The sequence below is a fragment of the Entamoeba invadens genome, assembly GCF_000330505.1.
Source record: "Entamoeba invadens IP1 unplaced genomic scaffold scaff_1105074725361, whole genome shotgun sequence".
NCBI lineage: Eukaryota > Evosea > Mastigamoebida > Endamoebidae > Entamoeba > Entamoeba invadens.
In genome coordinates, this window is record NW_004440121.1 from 146272 (window position 1) to 168170 (window position 21899).

The 21899-nt window shown below is 32.0% G+C and overlaps 11 protein-coding genes across 11 annotated transcripts; 7 read left to right on the plus strand and 4 right to left on the minus strand.

Moving 5' to 3' along the window:
• Positions 1-1759: 1759 nt before the first annotated feature.
• On the plus strand, positions 1760-2620 carry EIN_146300 (hypothetical protein; the record flags this gene model as incomplete). The annotated part of the gene is made up of 1 exon (XM_004254349.1): positions 1760-2620. The coding sequence occupies one exon, from the start codon at positions 1760-1762 to the stop codon at positions 2618-2620; it is 861 nt and encodes a 286-aa protein (XP_004254397.1).
• A 3025-nt stretch (positions 2621-5645) lies between these two features.
• EIN_146310 (hypothetical protein) lies at positions 5646-6676 on the plus strand (the record flags this gene model as incomplete). The annotated part of the gene is made up of 2 exons (XM_004254350.1): positions 5646-6254; positions 6386-6676. 2 exons carry the CDS (start codon positions 5646-5648, stop codon positions 6674-6676), a joined length of 900 nt encoding a protein of 299 aa, XP_004254398.1.
• Positions 6677-6757: 81 nt separating this feature from the next.
• Positions 6758-7912, plus strand: EIN_146320 (F-box and WD domain protein, putative; the record flags this gene model as incomplete). The annotated part of the gene is made up of 2 exons (XM_004254351.1): positions 6758-6816; positions 6874-7912. 2 exons carry the CDS (start codon positions 6758-6760, stop codon positions 7910-7912), a joined length of 1098 nt encoding a protein of 365 aa, XP_004254399.1.
• Positions 7913-8071: 159 nt separating this feature from the next.
• On the minus strand, positions 8072-9157 carry EIN_146330 (hypothetical protein; the record flags this gene model as incomplete). Its single annotated transcript, XM_004254352.1, has 1 exon — positions 8072-9157. The coding sequence occupies one exon, from the start codon at positions 9155-9157 to the stop codon at positions 8072-8074; it is 1086 nt and encodes a 361-aa protein (XP_004254400.1).
• An 863-nt stretch (positions 9158-10020) lies between these two features.
• Positions 10021-11517, plus strand: EIN_146340 (hypothetical protein; the record flags this gene model as incomplete). Its single annotated transcript, XM_004254353.1, has 1 exon — positions 10021-11517. One exon carries the CDS (start codon positions 10021-10023, stop codon positions 11515-11517), a length of 1497 nt encoding a protein of 498 aa, XP_004254401.1.
• Positions 11518-11568: 51 nt separating this feature from the next.
• Positions 11569-13165, minus strand: EIN_146350 (hypothetical protein; the record flags this gene model as incomplete). The annotated part of the gene is made up of 2 exons (XM_004254354.1): positions 11569-11748; positions 11975-13165. The coding sequence occupies 2 exons, from the start codon at positions 13163-13165 to the stop codon at positions 11569-11571; spliced, it is 1371 nt and encodes a 456-aa protein (XP_004254402.1).
• Positions 13166-13314: 149 nt separating this feature from the next.
• EIN_146360 (hypothetical protein) lies at positions 13315-14424 on the minus strand (the record flags this gene model as incomplete). The annotated part of the gene is made up of 1 exon (XM_004254355.1): positions 13315-14424. The coding sequence occupies one exon, from the start codon at positions 14422-14424 to the stop codon at positions 13315-13317; it is 1110 nt and encodes a 369-aa protein (XP_004254403.1).
• Positions 14425-15282: 858 nt separating this feature from the next.
• Positions 15283-16690, minus strand: EIN_146370 (hypothetical protein; the record flags this gene model as incomplete). The annotated part of the gene is made up of 2 exons (XM_004254356.1): positions 15283-15690; positions 16025-16690. The coding sequence occupies 2 exons, from the start codon at positions 16688-16690 to the stop codon at positions 15283-15285; spliced, it is 1074 nt and encodes a 357-aa protein (XP_004254404.1).
• Positions 16691-17049: 359 nt separating this feature from the next.
• On the plus strand, positions 17050-17613 carry EIN_146380 (hypothetical protein; the record flags this gene model as incomplete). The annotated part of the gene is made up of 2 exons (XM_004254357.1): positions 17050-17149; positions 17381-17613. The coding sequence occupies 2 exons, from the start codon at positions 17050-17052 to the stop codon at positions 17611-17613; spliced, it is 333 nt and encodes a 110-aa protein (XP_004254405.1).
• Positions 17614-17934: 321 nt separating this feature from the next.
• On the plus strand, positions 17935-19200 carry EIN_146390 (hypothetical protein; the record flags this gene model as incomplete). The annotated part of the gene is made up of 1 exon (XM_004254358.1): positions 17935-19200. The coding sequence occupies one exon, from the start codon at positions 17935-17937 to the stop codon at positions 19198-19200; it is 1266 nt and encodes a 421-aa protein (XP_004254406.1).
• Positions 19201-20040: 840 nt separating this feature from the next.
• On the plus strand, positions 20041-21546 carry EIN_146400 (hypothetical protein; the record flags this gene model as incomplete). The annotated part of the gene is made up of 1 exon (XM_004254359.1): positions 20041-21546. The coding sequence occupies one exon, from the start codon at positions 20041-20043 to the stop codon at positions 21544-21546; it is 1506 nt and encodes a 501-aa protein (XP_004254407.1).
• Between the last annotated feature and the right edge of the window lie 353 nt (positions 21547-21899).

Consider the following 21899-nt stretch of genomic DNA (forward strand, 5'->3'; position numbering starts at 1 on the left):
TTTGTTAATTAAATTGTTATAAGTGGTTTGAGATAAAAAAAATTGCAATAAATATACAGTATTATCATTATTTAATTAATTAAATAATAAGAGTAGTACATTTTTTAATAAAATAATTATTTTTATTTAAAACCAATTAAAACATGACAACCAAACAGAATGATTGGCGAAATCCAAAAGTAATGTCGCGGTGATTATATTATTCGTTACGCCAAAACCATTCACAAAAAGCGCCTTTCGAACCAAACAAGATAACACGCGTCCAACTTTGATAGCAGCGAAACGAAAACGAAAGTTCCCAGCTATATTCAAGTCTACTCACAATTTGCTTAAATCCAAACCCGTTTAAAAAGACACATAAAAATCATACATACAGAATGAAATTATATTATTATAGTTTAATAAATTATATACAAATTATACCGTAGTAAAATTTTATTACAATTATAAAAACTACAAAAACATCTCAAAACAACAAAAAAAACGTCCGTTAAAGGATGAAATGTCAAAAAAACAGTTGGCAACATTCATTAGAGATAACCAAAAAATAAATTATAACCATATTTATATAATATTTTAATTATTATGTATAGTTGGTATTTATAATATGATTATTATTGTTTTTTTAGTTAAATAAAAACACGCACATTCCCGTTATTTAGCACGTTTTATGTCTATAAATTAAAGGGTCAAAAAATGAATAATATTTATTTATGGAGGTTAATTGTTTTTTTAAAAATATCCTATCGCAACCCCGTACTATATTATATAATAATTCAAACTATATTATACTACACATTTCTTTTTTTTTATTTTTAAACCAATTTTTATTCGAATGTTAAAATAGTTTGTTTTATTAATAACAATTTTTTTATTTTTTTGCCTATTCTTGTCGTGTCTCATACGTTCTACATATCATTTTATTCACATTTAGTTACTCTTCCCGCCTTTTTGTTGATTTTTTATTAATAATGATTCAATAAATTTAAACTTCCCACCCGAATTAGATCATTACATCATAAAGGGTTGATATTTTATAAGCCATTTTGTTTTGCTTTTGGTCTTTGTTGAGAGTTTTTAGAACGTAGCTTCATCGATCTTTTAATTAGCAAAATTTTAAAACAATACCCGTTTTGATCAAATATAATAAAATCACTTCTTTTTTAATACTAAGTTTTTATTTATTATGTTATTTTTCCAATCAATAACACTTTGCCCAACTATTATTTACGACTTTGTTCAATAAAAATATTATTTAAAAGATTCGGCATTATCGAATATGAGTCACTATCCAATTTTGTATTCTCTTTTTTGTTATTCATAAGACGGTTTTTATTAACCAACAAGACACATGTTTTAAAAGACAAGCAGAATGAGACTCGTCTTTTTAAAAATATTCGAAGGAAAAAGAGCGAATAATAATAGCCGACTACCCGCTTCATTAAGTTTAAATACCAACTTACACGCTTTTTTACATATAAAACCCAGTTAATACCAAATCATCGAAAGTGCCATTAATTTATTGAGAAACACAGTTTTGGGGTGCCAGTGTTCAACCATCCATTTTGATCTGCAAGTTAGAGTCAATAACAGTTAAATTGATAAATACTTTGCCACAACGGTGTATGAAAAAAAAGCACAATTAACTAAGACCAAAATCTTATCAAAAAGTCAAATGAAAAATATTAAAAACAAGAAGGGTGTCAATTAAGTTCAAATTAAAAATATAAAGCGAAATCTTCACTACTAATCATATTACATGGGAAACAGCAATTCAAATAGTCCAGTCCGCACACGTACCGGTGTTATCAACTTTGACGAGTCTCCCGTGGTCAGGACAACCTTTATTGTTAACAAAACGCATGTCTCTCCCCTCTTTTCGACTCCAAAAACACAGTCTCCAAAGTCCGACAAAGAAGACGATCTTGATCTCGAGATATTTAAGCGCGAGGCGAAACTGAAGACTTCGCACTCTGCCAATTTCACTAAGAAGTTTCATAAGACGGAAAGACTCTGCCACTCCACTGATATCAAAGAGTCGAAAAAGAAAGAAAAGAAGTGTGAGAAGCTTCACAGACAAAATAGTCAACTTGCTTGTATGGACAAAGGTGTTACTGATAACGTTTTAGTCTCTTTCTTAATAGCAAAGACTATGTGTGACAAGATGGAAGCTATATATAACAGTGATATGTCAGACTTTGATCCGAGAGTCTTCCAAAGTATGATTACATGTAAAGATGAGTTGGTCTTCTTAGTTATCACAGACACTCAGACTTTTGGCTTCTATCAAAGAGACTTAGTTCCTATTGCTTCTAAGACTACACAACTCACTGTAAACTCTGAAAGTTCATTTTTGTTCTGTCAAAGAAACAACATGCCATCTCCTTTTGTCTTCCCAAGAAGAGGCGCTAAAAAGCCGTGTTTGTGTTTATACCCAGAAACAAGTAACTCCGTCTTTGGATGCGTTAATGCATTCTGGATCGACAAAAACGGCTGCATTTCATTTTACCCTGACATCAGAAATAACTTCTTGATGCCTTGCGCAACTCTCAATCCATTACTTATGAACATGAACGATAAGTGCGTGTGCAATAAGGTTATTGTACTTCGTTGTTTATAATTGTGTGTGTTTACTTGGTTGGGTTTAGTACTCTATTGTATCATAATTAAACTATTGTTTGTTAATAATATTCATTAAATATAACTGTATTAATAATTTTACTAATTTAATTCTATTATTGTTAGAATAAAAAAATATGTTTATGGTGAAAATTATATGATATTATTTATATATATTATAATAGAATAAAACTTGAAATATAAGAAATGTTTTCGCTAAATTTTTTAACTGTCTTTTTTGGGACCTACATTGACCACCACCACCACCTCTTAAAATAGATTTATTTTTTCTATTTCGAATCATATTCAAATTAAAATTATAGTAAATAGGAAACTGGGATAATATTAGGTCTGGTTCCCGAATTCAAAAAATGCCGAAAATTCACATCGAGTTAGTGGAAACCGAGTGAGACGGAGCATTGAAAAGAAGGCTCATAAAGACGCACTCAAACAGTCTGTTTGTGCACCGTTTCACCCACTTTCCAAGTCCTCCCTTGGCGCGGATCCCCCCTGACCCCCCCGCAAGCGGGGGGGGGGGGGAACCACATCCGCGTCCACACAGTACGGACAAGGAAAGTGGGTGACATGGGGACGCACAAACAGTGGCTGAAAAATGGACTTCCTTCGAAAAACACTCGCGGCAAATATTTTTTTTGGTAAAGGTGGTGGTGGTCAATGTAGGTCCCGTCTTTTTTTGATAAAATTTTGATAAAAATTTGATAAAAAAATCTCTTTTTAAAAATTAGAATAAGATTTAGTTTTTTAAGTTATAAATAATTACAATCAAAAAATTAATAAAAAAAACAACGAAAAAAACCCAATTCCATTTGAGTTGTTTTTTATTTAAATTAAGTATATTTATTAATAAGAAATAGTTTAATAAATTATTAATAATTATTTTTATAAATAAATTATGAAGTTACATTTGATTCTTTAGATTTAATTATTTTTACAGTCAGTTTCAAATTAATTTAAAAATGTTCAACAAATAAATATGATTGTACCAAATAAAATAAAAATATTATCAAAATAAATTTAAAGTGTTTCACAAAAAAACAAAAATGTATTTTTTTTTCAAATGTCTCATAATTAATTATTATTGTTTCAAATAAAATTCTTTTTGTACAAATTTGAATTAAAATTGTTTCAAAATTGACATTTTTTGTTTCAAATAAAATTAACAAAAATAATAAACATTTAGCTATAAATCGTTTCTTTTCATCACTTTTTCGGCTGTTTCGTTGAAAAAATTACCAATAACTTTTCTGACATCAAACTTTTCGATACTTTCAAAACAATCTCCAATATTTTTTAACAGTTCTTTTAAACCATTGTTCTCGAGTTTACCAACTCTAGTTTTCCATATACCAAATATGTTTTCAATCGGATTGCACTCTGGAGAATATGGAGCATTAAAAAGAACTCTGCAGCCTCTATTTTCTGCAATCTTGATGATTTCTTTTTGATGTACGGCAGCGTTATCCAATACAAAAACGACATTTCCAAGCAAACAGATATAATGTTCAACAAGCAATTTAAATCCAGCAGAAAATATATCTCCATCAACGACTTGGTTAAACACCCTGCAAAATTTGTCTCCACTTTCTGCAATCGAACATATACAACTAATATTGAATGTCGACAGGGGAGAAATTCTAAAATGTTTTTGCCCTTTTAAACCCCAATGTTTTGTTCTTACATTACCCAATTTCCAATGAGATTCATCAACAAACACTACAGCAAATCCGGCTTTTTGACAACTTTTCAACTCTAACAATCTGTTGACACGTAGTTCTTTATTTTCTAATGTGTTGGCAACTTTTCTTCGTATTGACACTTTTGTAAATGACAGAGGATCTAGTTTGACATTTTTCATCAATTTTTCATTGGTTATGTACCTGTCTAATGAAGATACAGAAATCTCGTAATTTTTTCTGCCAAGGCCTTTTTGGCTTGCCTCAAAGACATATTTTGTTGACAAAGAAGCGAAGTTACCTCTTTCAACATGTCGTCTGTATATTTTGGTTTTCTTCCTTTCTTCTTCTTTGTTATATCGCTTCCATCTTTCAGTTTTTTTTAGATAAAATTTCACTCTTTCTGTTGGTATTTTGGTTTTATTTACATACCAATCAACGGATTGAGACAATCCATTTTCTTCATACAACTCTCTAAGATATGAAATTTGTTCATCCGTGAGAGTATTGTAACATCTTTTTCGGTGTTTTTTAGTGTCTTCTTCCATTCGAGAAGATAATTGAGGATGATAATTGATTTGTTGTTCTAAAAGTGTACTTTCAGTAACCGGAGAAACGTTTGGGGGAGTGTTTGGAGGTTTACATAAAGGTCCTATAAAAGGTTGTTTGAATAATGCAATTTCAGACTTAGGCACATATTCGATAGAGTCACTCATATTGATTATAAAGTTTAAACGTGTGTTTATATATTCATTTATTTTGTTAAATATATTTAGAAGTTATAACATTTGCCAATTATTTAAGTTATAATTTTCATATTTTTGTTAATTTTATTTGAAACAATAATAATTAATTATGAGACATTTGAAAAAAAAATACATTTTTGTTTTTTTGTGAAACACTTTAAATTTATTTTGATAATATTTTTATTTTATTTGGTACAATCATATTTATTTGTTGAACATTTTTAAATTAATTTGAAACTGACTGTAAATAAAAAAATGAAATTACAATAACTCTAAAGAGATGAAGTCATCTCCGTCCACGAGTCCATCGAAAATGACAAATGAAATTTAAAAACCCTCAACAAATCCTGTCTTGAGTGATTTAGAAAAACGGTGATGGTTTAAAGTGAATTCCATCAAGACAGTTCCATTAAGTAATCCAAAGTGGGAGAAGATAGAGAAAGAATTAGACACAACCGAAATAGTAGTTGACACATATGCCATGCAAACAGAAGATAATGAATTAATTGTACGTTCTGTTACTGAAACAAGCTTAAACTATATATTTGTATCCAACTTATTTCATCAATACAGAAAAGTCTTGGAAATGTTTCCAAATTTTACAAACATATTACAAATAGATGACCACACCTTTAGTGCTGTTGTTTTTGCACTTGAACCGGATTACTGTCAAAAAATTGTTATAGAGCATTGTTGTGTAACTACTCAAGACGAGTGTTCTTTATGTTTTTTCAATTCAGACAAAATGAATAACTCTGATGATGAGATCTTCTACATCACAAAGACATCAAAAGGGTGTGATATAGTTATTGAGGGACACTCAAAGGCTATACCTCAAGTCAAAGAATACTTCACATACTTTTATTGTATCCACAACAAACTCCTCACCAATATATACAACCATATGTCTGGGGATAAAGAGGCTGAAAATATTTTGAATATGGAGAAGCAGTTATATGTGTCTATGTATTACATTCCCACCTTCCCTATTTTGTATCAGAAGAACTCAAAGTTCGACGTATACGTGAATTGTGATTTCAGTGAAGTTGTAGTAAGAGGTTCCAATAAGATACGAGATAAAGCATCGGTCTTAGTGAATTCCCTTCATAATCGAGTCAATAGTGGAATATTTTTCCAGGAAGTACAATTATTAAAAAAGGGAAGAAACTACTATATTTTCATGCTCCATTCACATGTTTTAATAATCCAAATAATGAGGTCGACTTTATTATTGGAACGACAGTAACAGAAGGAAATGCGTTTTACGGATGTCAGAATGTTACACAAAAGATGTGTGGGTGTACACATCCACATTCTAATGATAAGAACATCTTCTTTGTTGTCTTATGTGCCGAGAAATTTTCTTTTGTGAATGATGAAATTCAGTCGTACTTTTATTATCACTATTTCACACCAGCTTTCGTCGGGATGGAGGAGAACAAACGAAATAGATGCATGACCAATTTAATAACTGAAAAACTGATAACAAGATACTCAATATATTATAATGTACCTTTGTATGTACCACCATGTTTTGATGATACATTGTTGAGTACCCAGACACTCCTTGCACTTTCAGTGAAGCTTCAGAGTACTATTAAATTACATAAAGGCTAATTAATTAACAAGAAAAGGAATACTGTATATTTAAAGTATCAAAAGTGTTATTTAGAAGAGTTAAGTGACAAATTACTGTTAATGGTATTTGAGTACCTGTGTTTGGAAGATGTCATTTCAACGATGTTAACGTGTTCTAGGTTTGTGTGGTCATTACTTTATTATTCAAATAATAAAAAATATTGTTTAACATAAAGATTTCACGCAATATTGAAAACCTCAAACTCAATATGGTCCAATTTTAATTATATCCACTTTATATCATTAACACATAATTTAACAAATGCCACCCCAAAGAAAATCGACTACAAAAATGTAATTACAAAGTATAACAAAACAAAAGCCTGGCAACATTCTCTGCATTACAAACGTGTTGTCGTTTCTCCGTTTTACTCTTCAATTAATTATATAATGTTTAAAGAGAGTGACTGTATTGTGGTGGGGAGTGAAAGGGGGTATTTCAGTTGTGTTGTGATAAAAGACACTGCCAAAACTGAAAGAGAGTGTTTGCCTCTTCAGCCAATTGCTGGTATGAAGTGTTCTAAAGACTTCACAAATGATTTATTTGTCTATTTCCGCTCTGGTGAAATGAGGAAGTACACAACACAGTCATTTCAATATGAATCATTCAAGTACAAAAATTATGACAGAGTGGCCTTTTCAAATAATTCAGTGGTGGTAGGGCTCGAAAATAAGACCAACATTGCAATGTACGACTTAAACGTGTGTTCTGAAGTTCTCACATTTTCGCCACATTCCATTGAAATCACATCATTGAAAATGATTGACAATAACTTAGTCTTAACTTCCTCTTTGGATGGGACTTGTGCTGGTTATGACAAGCGAACAAATGACGTCGTGTTTCGCACACAGAACCATTTATGTGGAGTGACTGCTTTTGATCACTTTGATAATTACATACTGTCTGGAACAGCAAAAGGATGTGTCCGGATGTGGGACATTCGAGCTGACAACTTTTGTTGTGATCGTCGCATCCACATTGGTCCAATTAACACGATAATGTGTTACAATAGAAAATTGGTGACTGGTGGCGTTAACAAGACAGTGAAGTTTTGTCGGTTTGAAAAAGGCTGGTTTGGAAACATGAAGTGTCTTTATAACCACAACACACCCATCGATTCTTTAAGTCTTAATGATGATATTCTCTTCTCTGGATCACAAGATGGGACTGTAATATGTACTAAATATGTCGTTCCTTCAGTTTCATTCAATTGAGTATCATCTGAATGAAACAACCTTGGTAATGAATTAACGACTTTTGTATGTACATAACATATGGATTTTATTCATTTTAATTTTAAGTTCTAAACCTCAAAGTTGTCTGTCTGTTACTGTTATGTACAACTTGTAAAGTAAAAATACAAATAAGAATAACTAGTTTATTTTTTGTTCTTCTAATACTGTTTTATATAACTCAGCTATTTTGAAATAAGCCCTCTGTTGTATCCTTTTGGCTTGTTCTGATTGACCATTTCCACCTTGGTTAAACCACCAATTGTAAGTTAGAATGTGTTGTCTTGAACAACTTAGTAACACGTCATCGAGCACTTCACGTTGAACGACTTCCAAGTCTTCTTTTACTCCATTTTTACTCACAAATGATTGTAGTCGAGCTTTCGTGATTCGAGCAAGTATATTAGCCTCGGCAACAACATAATCACTGTTTTGTCGTGGTAATTCGAAGTCTTCTATCTCTTTGAACTTCGGGTGTTTCCTCTTGAAAGACTCTCGAACTGATTTTGTTCCATGCACCATCTTTGGATATGGTTTAATTACAACTCCCTCGGCTTGGTTAGTCCCTTTGACTATAGTTGTATACCCAAGTTGCTTGGGGACAAGGGAATCAAAAGTTAAATTAATGGAGAGAGCCTCATCAACAGTATCACACACTTTTATAACAGGAACGTGGCCTATTTTAGACTTTTCAGTAAATTCAATGAATAAATCGAAGTCTAAAGCTTCATGCTTATATATAGAACCTTCTTTAATAATAACATCCATATCAAAAGGTATAAATTCTATTTTTGGAGAATATAAAATACCAACTTGGACAGGAACATCGGGAGATTCACCTGGTTGACTTCCTGGAAAGTTTTTATTACCACCACAAAGCTCACCATAAATCACAAAGGCGACAGCATGTGGATTGTGTTGTTTAATCAAAGTTAATAACATCGGAGCACTTTGAAGAATCTTTGGAATCACTTCAGAACAACCAAAAAAGGTCATCATCTCCTCTTCAGTTAACAATGAATTTCTTTTAGCAACTCGCCACGACTTTCCTGTGTAATACAAGGAAAAGTTTGAGCCATGAATTTTTTCCGTAACAACCCATTTAGTCTTATTGGCTTGTCTTGAAAAGTCAACTTCTTTGTATGGAAGTTCATTTTCAGACTCTTTGACAATGTCATACCTGACAAATATGTCTTCAATGTCGATGATTTCTTCTTCTTTTGCCATTTTAATATTGTTTAAGTATATTAGTTTTTATAGGACTTTAAAAACAAAGGTTTGAGTCTTGACACTTAATTTCATACGTTTATTTAAGTTAAAAAACTATTTTTATTTTATTGTTCTTTCATTTTATTTTATAACGATAAAATTTTTTCGATTATTTTTTTAATAAATAAAAAATATTATATTTTATTAATAAAATTGAACTATATAAACCACTAGAAACATTTAATGATTTTCATATAATTAATTATAAAAAACTTGATTATAATAATCATAATTTATTATTATAAATTTAATTAAAAAATTTTAATAAATCAATAAATGGAATATAAAACGATAATTAATAATCAATACACAATTATTTCAACTAAATAACTTATACATACAAAATATAAGTTATCAAAAATAAAACAGATAATGTTTAATAATAATGTCGTTAATTTCTGGTTATTAAAACAATCTTTATTTAGATGATATATATAATTGAAATATAATATATTAAATAAATATAATTAATATGTATAAAATAATCAGAAATAGATTCTGTTAAGTTTGTTATTTGTATTATTTTATTAGAAACTTATTTTATTGTTAATTAAATACTGTTGAATTCCATTATAAAACACAATCATTTTTAATAATAATCTCACATTGTTTAAAATCACTTCTTTATAACAAAGCATTTAATAACATTTTTGACATTTCAACTTGTAAAGAAAAAGCTTCACAGAAGTGGTATATATTCGACCTTACCATCCTTCATTTCTTATTTATGCAAAAAAAACAAATTTTAAAAATATAGTAATTTTATTATAAAATATAATTTGTTTCAGAATTGAAGAATGAAACGGACTAACTGGTAATTCATGAAATTATTTCGAAAGGATAGTTTAGTTCACACGCACTCTCCGATCCCACAAATTGCTTCTCCGTGTTTTGAAAAGATCAAAGCGACGACTCCGCACTTAGAGACTGTATATCTTATGAATGTGATACCATATTTCAATTCCCTCTCAGACGTCCAGAAGTTTGTCTTTGTCTCGCGTCGGTGTTACTCCGCGACGAAACGTCTTAAAATGAATCCGTTTTATTCGAAGAAGGAGCCTTCGACCAAAATACGTATCGAGTCTCTTCGCAAAGAAGTGAAGTACTTTATGGGCATTGAGACCTTTCTATGTGATCTTGAAATGGTTGAGAAATTGAAGGAGTATCAGATGAACAAGATCTCGTGTTATGCGATCTACGGGAAGGTGATTTACACCATACCCAATTTACTCGAAATCGCTCCGAAGATCACCGAGTTCTCCTTTTACGTCGATTTAGACCTTCAACTTCCCATCAAGAAGATGGAACGATTAAAGACACTTCGGATTGACATGAATGGCAATTCAGAGATGATGTTCTTCGACGAGTACATGTCGGGCATATTCGAGTGTTTACAAGTGTTTCAGTTCTTCCATCAATTAGTGATCGAGTGTAATGGCTCCGAAGTGAAGAAAGTTGTTACTTTGATCCAGAAATACCCTTGGCAGAAGGCGACGGTGATCATTAAGATATTCGAGTTACACGAGGAGTACATCAGTTACGTCCAATCAGTCAAAGAGAAGTACTTAACCTTCTGTTGTCAGTCAAACGACTTGAAAGAGTCGTTAGTGCACTTAATTGTCCCGCCACTGTATGACGGGCCAAACAGTTTATCGTTCAACTCGGAGGTGCTCCAGCAGCCTATGTTTCTGAACATCTCTGAAAAGTTTTATCTGAAGAAGATGAGCTGTTTTGGGTTCTTATTATTTCCATTACCGAAAATCGATATCAATTTATTTAAGGCAATTTCATTGGAGGAAATCACTTTCTCGTCGACGGCATTCACAGAAACGGTGTCGATTATCCTCCCAATCTCTTTAAAAACGTTAATACTGAAAAGTTGCTCAAATTTGTTATTAGCAAATTTGGATAAGATCTGCGCTAGTTGTCTTGTTGTGGATAGTTGCTCGACGATTCAATCACTGTTCTTACCATCTTCTTTGACGTATTTGGAAATCAGATCAACACCTATTAAGACACTTCTCAACTTGGAAACAATCGGATTAGCATCTCTGTCGTTAGTCCGGTGCGAGACACTCGAAACTATTACAGTGCCCAAGACGTTAACAGCACTCAGTGTTTATTGGTGCGACTCACTGACTAAAATACTCAAAATAGAACAGTCAAAATTGAATAATGCTGATTTCTTTCATTGCACACAACTCGGAGAATTAATCTTACCACCGTCCGTACACTCTTTATACTCTACTTTCTGCCCTAAAGACTTCATCACAAACAAAACAAAACTGTCACTACTCTCAAGCAAAATGTTTTATTAATTGTTCAGTTGGTCCTGTTCTACTTGCTATTGTGCAGTGTTCCATATCCAATTACATCCAATACTCCTTCACCCATTCTTCAAGAGATGTCAAGTCTATGTTCTTCCCACAGTCTATGATTTTCTCACATTCGGAAATACTATTAATTCGCAACCCATTCGGCATTTTAGGATCTAACCGGAAGTATCTCTCCCCCAATAGTTCCTTCCCAATCGTGTTACTCATGTCTCTCTGTTGTGTTATTTAATCTATATTATAATAGATTATTATATTATAATAATATAATAATAATAATAATCAAAATCAATCTATATTCAATACTAATAGGTACTATACTTAATAACTCGAGTATTAAAACTCGATTACTTTTAATAAATATATTATTAATATACTAAATTAAAAATAGAAAAGAGTAATAGTATATATTATAATTAATTTACTATAAATAATAACAAACTCGAGAATATTGGAATAAATCCAAGGTTCGTGGGGCCCATTTTAAGAAGCCGGCATTTCCATATTCTTCTTGAGAGATATAAGGAACATTAGGTGCTCCAGTTGATATCGATAAGCACACGACGTCTTGTGGACGTACATTCACATTTCCCGTCTTTCCAAACAACATAGGGAATGCACACGTCACCGGATTGTTTTCAAAGAGTGCTCCATCCAAATAGCCCTCATATGAATCGAAGAAGATAGGAGCTGACGAAGACCTCATACAAGCGTCCACCACTTTAATGTCACCGCACTCTGGTGTAAAGTTATTGAATAAGACCGAAGACACACGAGGTTCTTTGGCACAGACGGAGATGAAAAAGACATTTCTTGGGAGTTCATTGAGCGTCTTATTGCCATAGAACATTTCTAAGTATTTTAATATGTACTTGTTCGTATACAAAGACCCATACGCCCCTCCAAACGTCTTTCTTATGAAGATGTATTTACACACTAACTCAAATAACTGAATCGCTGTGGGGACATCACACCCCTGCGCTAATTGCGTCGACAAGATGCTCCCCGCGCTCACTCCACAAAACAACACCGTTCGCGCTAAGAAGCCCGGAAATTTCTCTTCAAGGCGTTGTAAGATATACAGTTGCATCAATGCCTTCACCCCTCCCCCGTCTAATGATATGATGCGGTACTTCCCTTCAAATCGCGAGTTTTTAATGTCTTGAGTGGACACCATAATTCCTGTCGGGGTATACCGGGAGACTATCTTGTTATATTCCGTATAAAACTCGGCGTCTTGGCGATCTTCTGAAGAGAACCACCTCACCTTTGGTATATCAAAGAGAGGAGGTCCCATGCACAAGACTTTATATTGTGGAAGTTGTGCAGTTGCCTTTGAGAATGCGAGGAATGAAGTCATTGGGTTATCTGCAGAAGAGAGGAGGTGTAGTATAGACGAGTCGAAATGGAACAATTGAATGACAGAAGGGATATGTTCTGGGTGATGTTTCACAATCAAGTCAAGAACGGATTCCTGTGAGTTATTTTTAATAGTAAAGAGCGATGGATTCGTATCAACGACTTGGCCTATAATCGACTGTCTCTCTTCTTCATTGTTTTTCGAGTTCTTTTGAAAGACCAAATGGAGGTATGAATTTCCGTTCTCGTCCATTTCATTAGACTTCCCTTCCATAGTTGAATTCTTTACAATTACTAGTTTCACTTATAATAGTTTCGTATTAATTCGTTATATTAATTTCATACTACTAATTAATTTATTAGTATTGTTAATTAATAATATTAGTTTCTAATTTATTCAATTAAAAAATTCTATTAAAAATGCTATTCAGTCCATTCCAAAAAAATGAGGCGCTTCACGGCGAAGTTCTCTTTGCTTCCTGTGAATATACTGACATCGGTCCCATTCTCGTACTCTGTCTTAAAGTCTTGAGAAAGTGTTGAGTTATGTGCGTGAAGGGGTGGTGCCAATTTGAAGCATTGATATACATTATAGAATGACGGGTCTTTTTCTTTGTCTGAATACAACGAGACGGTCCAGTCTACTCCCGGGGAGTCCGCTTTGATTTTCCATTTAGTCGGCGCTGGCAATCGATTTTGGTTTTCCAAGGAAAACACGAACATTTGTGTGTCTTTAACAGTCACAAAGGCTTTCTTAGGTTTCTTCGGGAACGTTGCGGCATGGAAAGAGCCGAAGACTGCGTCGTCGTCTGTGAATATGACCCCCATGATATTCTTTTTCTCAAACATCTTCTTTTGAACAGAAGATCTTTTGAATTTGTTCTTATGTGAGTCGTAGATGAGAGTGAAGTGATTCAATTTAGTCCAAAATTGTAACGCTTTGAAGTGTTTCTCCATTAAGTCACAAAACATTTGATCCTTTTGTGGCAATTTTAATGTCACGATCGGCAAGTTCTTCGCCATCGACATCCGAAACTGATTCTCTGTTGTCTCTCGCTTTGTACTCTTCGTAATGATCTCCTCTTGGTCCGCAAAAGTTAAATTGCGCGGGCGCGTCGAATTCGACGCAACAGAACTTTGATGCGATTTAGGCTTATATGGATCGTATGTGGTTATGTTGCGTAATTGACTCGTTTTTGTTCGAGAACGATGCATCGCCTTCTCTTCTTCGTCATCACCAAGTCGCTCTTTTTCTTTGTGTGAAAATTCCTTGGAGTCTACTTTGGAATCAACTTTGGCTTCAACTTTTCCTTCTTCGTTTTGAACCGTCCCGGAATCTGCCGGGACCGTTTTTAAGTCTCCCAAATATTTTTGGTCTGTGTTTTCTATATCGTCGGAAATTTCTTCAATCCGTTCTAACATTGCAAATAAAATCCGGCGGATTTTGAGAACATCAAAATTACTGGGCAAATTGTTGATCTGTCGTTTAATCTCACTCATCAGTGACACCTTTGATTTCTGAGTCTTCTCCATTTTTTCACTCAAACAAAAAAACACTATTTTGGTAAAACAATTAGTATTGGGGCTTTACTATTTTTTATAATTTGGTATAGTATGGTATATAGTTCGTTTCAATATGTGTATCTATTCTTATTACGTCGGTCGAGATTTGTTGTATTTTTTTTTGAAAATACCATGTTTTCCACGTCTTGTACAAAACGAAGAATTGTAGGGGTTTTTATTAGTTTTTCGGGTAGTGTTGGAAAAGAATTTGACAACAGATATATAAACTATATACATTAATAAAAATAATTATAAAATATAATTTTTAAAAACATATGTGACACTGTGGGAATGAAGGAACCAAATTTTTCCTGAGTATTTAGCCTCTTTAATTAGAAATATTTCATTATATTTCGTCTTTATTCGGTCGAATTTTTTCTTTTTTAATTTTGGTTTAAAATAAACGAAGATTACAATAAAAAAACACTTTTAAAGTTAATCAAATCAAAAAAATTAATTATAAATTATAATAAAATTATCAATTAACTATAGTTATTATTTAAAAATTGATTAACTCAAACACAATTAATTATGTTATTTTATTAAAACTCCATTTCTTAAATAACGAGTTATTTATCATTTTTTTAATTTAATTAACATTGTAATTAATAATATTTTATTTAAGTTTTTAATTAAACAAAAAAAAATTAAAAAGTATTAAATGAAACCAATAATAATAAGAAAATAAACTCGTTAAATAATTATTTCGTTATGATAAAGAATTCATTAAAAAAATTACAAAACGAACAATTTGAGACAAAAAGATCGACGACACAAGCAAAAAGAAACACAACATTTAAAAATTTCAATAAAAATTATTTTTGTGCGTCACTCGACTTTCTGAGTATTTTTGTTGTGAGTATATTTTTCAAGCAAAGCAATCTCGATAGAAATGATGAGTAAGTCGAAAAATGAGAGAAGTAAATTGAAAGGGAACCAAAGTAAGTGTTCGACTGTATAGAAAAACGCTGTTCCTGGAATCCAACATATTACATTAGCAACCAGAGTAGTAGTGAATTGGTCGTAAATGAATGTTTTAAGTGAAAATTGTTTGTAAAAAGTGATTGGGTTCGAATATTTTGAATAGGTCAAATAGAGTGCGTCCAATGGTATTTTGAATACTAAAGAAAAAGAGGCTTGGTCAATAATAACCAAACTAATCCGACGTAGTGTCACGTCATCAACATTTTTCAAAGCTGTATACATTAATCTAAGCCAAATATGTTCAATAACTCCCTTTGTATTAATAATTTTATAATTTTATAATTTAATAATTTAGTAATTTAATATTTTAATTTTATACTAAAAAGTATTATATAATATAGCATTTAAAATATTTACAATTTATAATAACTTTACTAGTTAATAATTTTAATACAATTAAAATATATTTACTCATAATAATAATTTTATTATAAATTTTAATATTTTATAATAAAAAGTATTATAAATATACTATATTTAATGTTTATTAATAATAATATTAACAAATATTATAAATTATAATACATGTATATTTACTAGTATTAATAAATAAATTTATTATAAAATATACTAATACATAACAAACTCTAAAGGAATAGAATATGATGCCACAGAGAACTCGATAACAGAAGACAAATGGCTTCTGTTTTCGAGCAATTGATTTTATAATTTCTGGAATAGCGCCGAGTAATATTCCCGAAAAGAAAAACGCATATAACAGGTTTGCACGTTCGTCGAACTCTCCAATTTTGTTATAAAATTTTGTTTGAGCGTCTTTTGAGGGGTGGTAAGACCCCGTGATAATAGTTCCAATGATAAGAGTTGAAAGAAATGGTCCCACGCATACTAAGACCGTCTTCCAAAGTTGCTGTTTTAAATGTGCGAACATCAAATCGTCTGGCGCAGAATCAACGGATTCGACTTCGACAAATGGCTCGACGTCTTCTTCTGAGATTTCTTCATTGTTGTAGTCTTCTTTGTCAATAGACTTTAACTCCGTCTTTTTAGTCTCACCTTTTAAAGGTTCCTTTGATGTGTCAGACCCACTTTTAGAGTCTTTGTTCGCCTCATTTTCAATTTCTTTGACTTTGTCAGCGTCTATATCTATATCTTTTGGTTCTTTAGTATCTGATTTCTTCGATTGTTGAGACCCCTCATGTCCCAAAGAAGAAAAACTTTGACTTGATTCTTGGGAGTCTGCCTTTGATTTGGTGTTCAACTCAAGCTCGACGTCTTGCGGTGTTTGAGTCATTAACTATTCAGTGTGAATTGAATAGTTACTTTTTGAAACTTGGATTTCCTTGGAAAAATGGAAGAAACCAGTCGAACCAGAAAAACGAAAGAAAAAAGCATTGTTTTGTTCTATAAATATATGCATTTTTGGGTTTACTCACTGCATATATATTCTACTCTAAAGTGAATGTTTCACATCAATTGTTTAATACATAAACATCGTGTTATCGTGGATGTATTATTTGAAGTAGCGAGAGCGCAAATGGTGAGATGTACTACTCTAAAAGTGTCAAATTGAATATATCGGAATAGTTACTAATTATAGTAAAAATAACTATAAATATAGGTTTAAGTAATGAACTTGAAATAACAAAGGAAATGTCAAATCCCTACTCTGAATGCTCAATCATGATCGATTACCCAGGCAGGGATGGACAAAGAGTTGTAAATAAGAAAGGTAAGATTATGTTGTGTATTGGTTTGTTGATTTGAGTATTCCTTTTTCTTTATTTTAACTCATAAAATTGGATATTCCAATTTTATATTTAACGAGCTTTTGCATCAACAATTTAAAAACAATTAACGAGCTCATTTTAAAACAAATTATTTAACGAAGTACCACTTTTATATAAAAATAAGTTCGTTAATTAAATCACACGTTAAATTAAAAACCTCGTTATTTACGATTTTATGTGGTAATAACGAAAAGAGGGAGGGGTGCCCACTTTGTTGGTCCAACAAGGCACAAAAAAGGTGGTGATTGAACTTGACTCTGATGATATTACTTCTTTTAAGATAGATGCGACAAATATTACGGATAGTAAGTCGTCTTTACAATTTGTTTACAAATATGGAATGCTTTGTAACATTATGTTGTCAGACCCAGAAACATTCGATGGATTTTTGGAACTTATCAAAGCACTCAAGGCGTATTGTCACTAATTTTTTATAAATTCTTTGGTTTATTATTAAAGTATAATATTTAATACAAAACTATAAAAATTTATTTCGGCTTATAACTATATTTTATTAGTAAATGTATTCATAAATGTTAATTCAATAGTTAATTTAGTAGTTATAGAGTCTTTTATTCAACAATAATATAGAAAATTGTTAATCATATCAGTATATGACGGGTGAAATTATTACTGTATGAATTATTTTAAAAAAATGGGAAGGCAGAAAAAATGAATTGAAATTGAAGGAGAGTCGATTTTGAATTTTTCAATTTAACGAAATGAACTGAAAAAAAAGCATTGAAAAATGCGAATAAATAAATACGCCATTTTGATAGACGGCGATGAGGGAAAGAAGGATATTGCAGAGCTTATTTTACTGATTGTGAAATTCCGAGTGCCTCGAAACAACATTTCATTATATGACATTCATGCAGATAAAGGAATGACAGCATACCTTTCGAGTAAGAATGTGAAATGTCCTGTTTTGTTCTTGTGGGGAAATTATTATGGAGATGTCGAGTTTGTTAAACAACAAATAGAGGAAGGGATATTTCAGTTGATATTGATGAACAACCCGAACAAAAAGAATAAAAAGAAAAACAAAAAAGGGTCTGTCAAGAAGGATCAATTTGATTTTAATCCACCTGTTTTGGAAGAGTATGTGCAAGACAAAGAAGACACTGAAACTCAAAAAGATCAACAGAACGGAAGTAAACTCAAAAATATTCAAAATTTAGATAGAACTCAAAATGTCGAAAACCTCAATGAAATTTGTGACGAAAAAGTCGAAGAAAAAAACACACAAATCGAAAGTCCACTAGTTGAGAATGTCGAGAAGCCCGAGAAGAGCGAAAGTACTTCGGAGAATAGCCAAAGTCCTACCACTAAAGAAGCACTCCTTCCTGAAGGTGAGTCTGTGTCGCCAAATGTTCCTCAAGAAAAAAGTCCAGTTGAACACAAATCGCCGCTTTCGTCTTCGATTCGCCCAACTAATGAAAAGTCATTAGAAGATACTTTATTAAAGTTGAGTGGGTCGTATTATGGTAAAGAAGAGGAAGTCCCGACTGATATGATTATCATAGAAGATTACGAGAATCAACAAAAGAATGAGAAAGGTGTTTTAGAAGAGAGTGAAATGGTTGAATTAAATGTTCCTGAGGCATACACCTTAACGTTTGGAGATCGGTGGTTGAACGTCTTCGAATGGGTCTTGCGAGGGTTTGTCGACTATTCAAAAACTGTTGGTGAGAAGCCAAATGAAAAATTGGAAAAGAGAGACGGCGACATCGACTTTTATGTGATGAGAACAAATTGGTATGGAAGACATCAGATCAGAATTTTTCGACTCACGGAAACTAAGTTCTACCGACTGGATGAGGCATGTTTGGTTCGAGAAGTTTTTGAATATGAAAACGTCGACGAAATTATTTGTGTGGACGACGAACATGTCGTCATTAAGTTCAAAAAAGATACAACTCCTCAATACATCGACTGTAAAGTCATGAAGGAGTTTTTGACGACACTTTTAAGTCACTTAACTAACAAACCAAAAATTACTAAATTAAATTAGTTCTAAACTAGTTTTAAGGTTCATTCGAGTGTGTTGATGTGTATATACAAATTAACGTATGAAATATAGAGTCATTTGCTAAACGTTGTCTGGTCTGTAACGTTGTCTGCCGATTTTTAGACCATTATAAATGGAATATTTCGGGAATTTTTTTGAAAAACTAAAAAATCATTGTTTCAATATTTTTCCCAGTTTTTTTTCATTTTTACCTAATTCCCGTTTTTTTAAACAAAAGTCAATTATTTTTTGTCAAAAAGACAACCTTTGGGGAACAGACAACTTTTATCGACTGACTCTATAAATTTTTTAATAAATAATTAAAAAACTATTTATTATACTATTTAATTGTAATTTTGTTGAATTTACAATTCTTTTTATTTTAAAAATTTAATAGTAATAATATATTAATGTAATAGTAATTTAATAATATTGAATTAGACAAATGAGTTTTTTGGAGGTGTATTTCTTTACAAAAGTTGGAAAAAAATAACATGTCAGACACTAGTAAAATTATAGTATTTAAATAATAAAACCAATTAAATAAAGAACAATTGTTTTTCATTTTTTTATTTACCATTTATTTTTAAATTACTATTTTATAATAACTTTATTAGTTTAATAATTAGTATATTTAATAGCAATAATTTGTAATGTTAGTATTTATTGCGTAATACATTAGAAAGTGTTCATAAGATGCAGTCATTATAACATTTAAATACCCAAATTACTAGTAACAATCATATATAGAATAGAGTCAATAAAATCAATAACAAACAACAAATATATTTGATTCATATTTTTGTATAATTGAAAAAGCGATACAATCAATAATTCCAAACCATGAAACAACTTTCTGCAAGCCCAGACCTATTGCCACTCACACCTCGAACAAACGAACTCTATAAGAGAAAACGAATGGCAGACAGAATAGAGTTTCCAGACGTTATAGAAATGCAAGAGTACATCACTGTACTGGAAGAAATAGTACAACGGAAAAACGAAATAGTTCAAGATTTACTACAGAACAAAAATAAGTATCAAGCAATTGATAATTTAAGAATTTGTGAAGAGCCAATAAAATGTGCGGATGCTTCAATGGACTTTTTACTCACTTTAATAGAAGACAACCCATTAGAAATTAAGACGAAAATTATTAAAAGGTGGCAAACCATATTAGAAAACAAGACGGACTTTACGAAAAAGAGCTTTTTAAATTTCAAAGCAAAACCAAAACCCAAATTTGAGTACTCTGAAATCTCCGAAGTTTCGGAGTCCGACTCCGACGTGTCAACTTTACAACCACTGGACGGGATTGACCAAGTCCGTTGTGAACTTCCAAAAGCTAAATCGAATCACGAGCTTTATTTAGCGCTATTGACAGACTTTTCCTCGACACAACGGATATACTACGATCAACTGCAAATCCTCACGCAACTCTTTATATCACCGCTAAGAAGTCAAAACACTAATTCAGTTGCAATTAAAAAACTTGATGAGACTATTCCGGGTATAATGGCACTCGAGAGGAAGATATCAAGGGCACTCCAATTGAAAGAAAGTAACATGTGGGAGATCATTAGAGCGTCTGTGAAGGAGATGCGGATATACATCCCGTACATCACCTCGCGATTCATTTACCGGTCGGAGGTCGTCGAGAATTGTATGGGTCTCAATTTCAAAGAGGCGCAGAGTAAATTACTGGCAGAGTACACGGCGAAGAACGGAAACATCCAACTGTTACCCGTCACGGCGTATTTGGACGCACCGGTGAACAGGTTTTTGAAGTATCCGAAGATCTTCGAGAACCTCCTCGGAGCGATTGATAACAAAAGCAGTGAATACCCGTTGCTGACGTCGTGTTATACGAACTTGAACAAATTGAATAAGAAATTGCAAATCAGTAAAAACACGATTGAAATGTCGAACTCGTTGTATCAACTGCAAACATTGTTTAAACAAAAAACCGTCTTCATGAAGGACAGAATGTTGGTCCACTTTGGACCACTCAAAATCGTCGAGGAGAAAAACGACTGGAGAATGTGCTTCTTGTTCAATGACGTTTTCATTGTCGCTAATGCAATGGTCCCTAATAAAAGTGACGACGTCGACTTGATGATGAAATTTGAAAACGTGCCAAGTGGAAAGAATGTGGAGTGTCTTAAAAAATACATCTTTGAAGAAGAGTCGAGGTTTTACTTGAACAATGTGACTATTAAAAATGTGGTTGATACGCCTTACGTGTCTAATATGTTTATGATAAAGTCAGGCGAAGCAGTTATACACTTGTCGTGTTATGGACTTAAAGAAAGGTTATTGTGGACTACAAATATTAATGCACTCTTATAATTATATGCTGTTTTGTTGTATTTTTGTATTTTGATGGATGTTTCATAAGTTTTTTGTTGAATGTTTTTAATTCCAATGAATAATCAATTTTATTACAATTTGAGTGAGGAAAGTACGTTATTTTTCAATACCAATTGTTGTGCATTTATGTTAAAGGGAAAATTTGAATTATTACTTGATTGAAACAAAATTATCAATAATAAAGACAACATAAAAAAAATTTGACATCACATTTTTGTAAAAAGGACATAAAATTACACCAGAAGAGCACCCAATCCTCTTGACTGAAGCTTTAATGAACTCACAGTTTGACAAATAATAAATGACTTAAATCATGTTCGAGACTTATAATA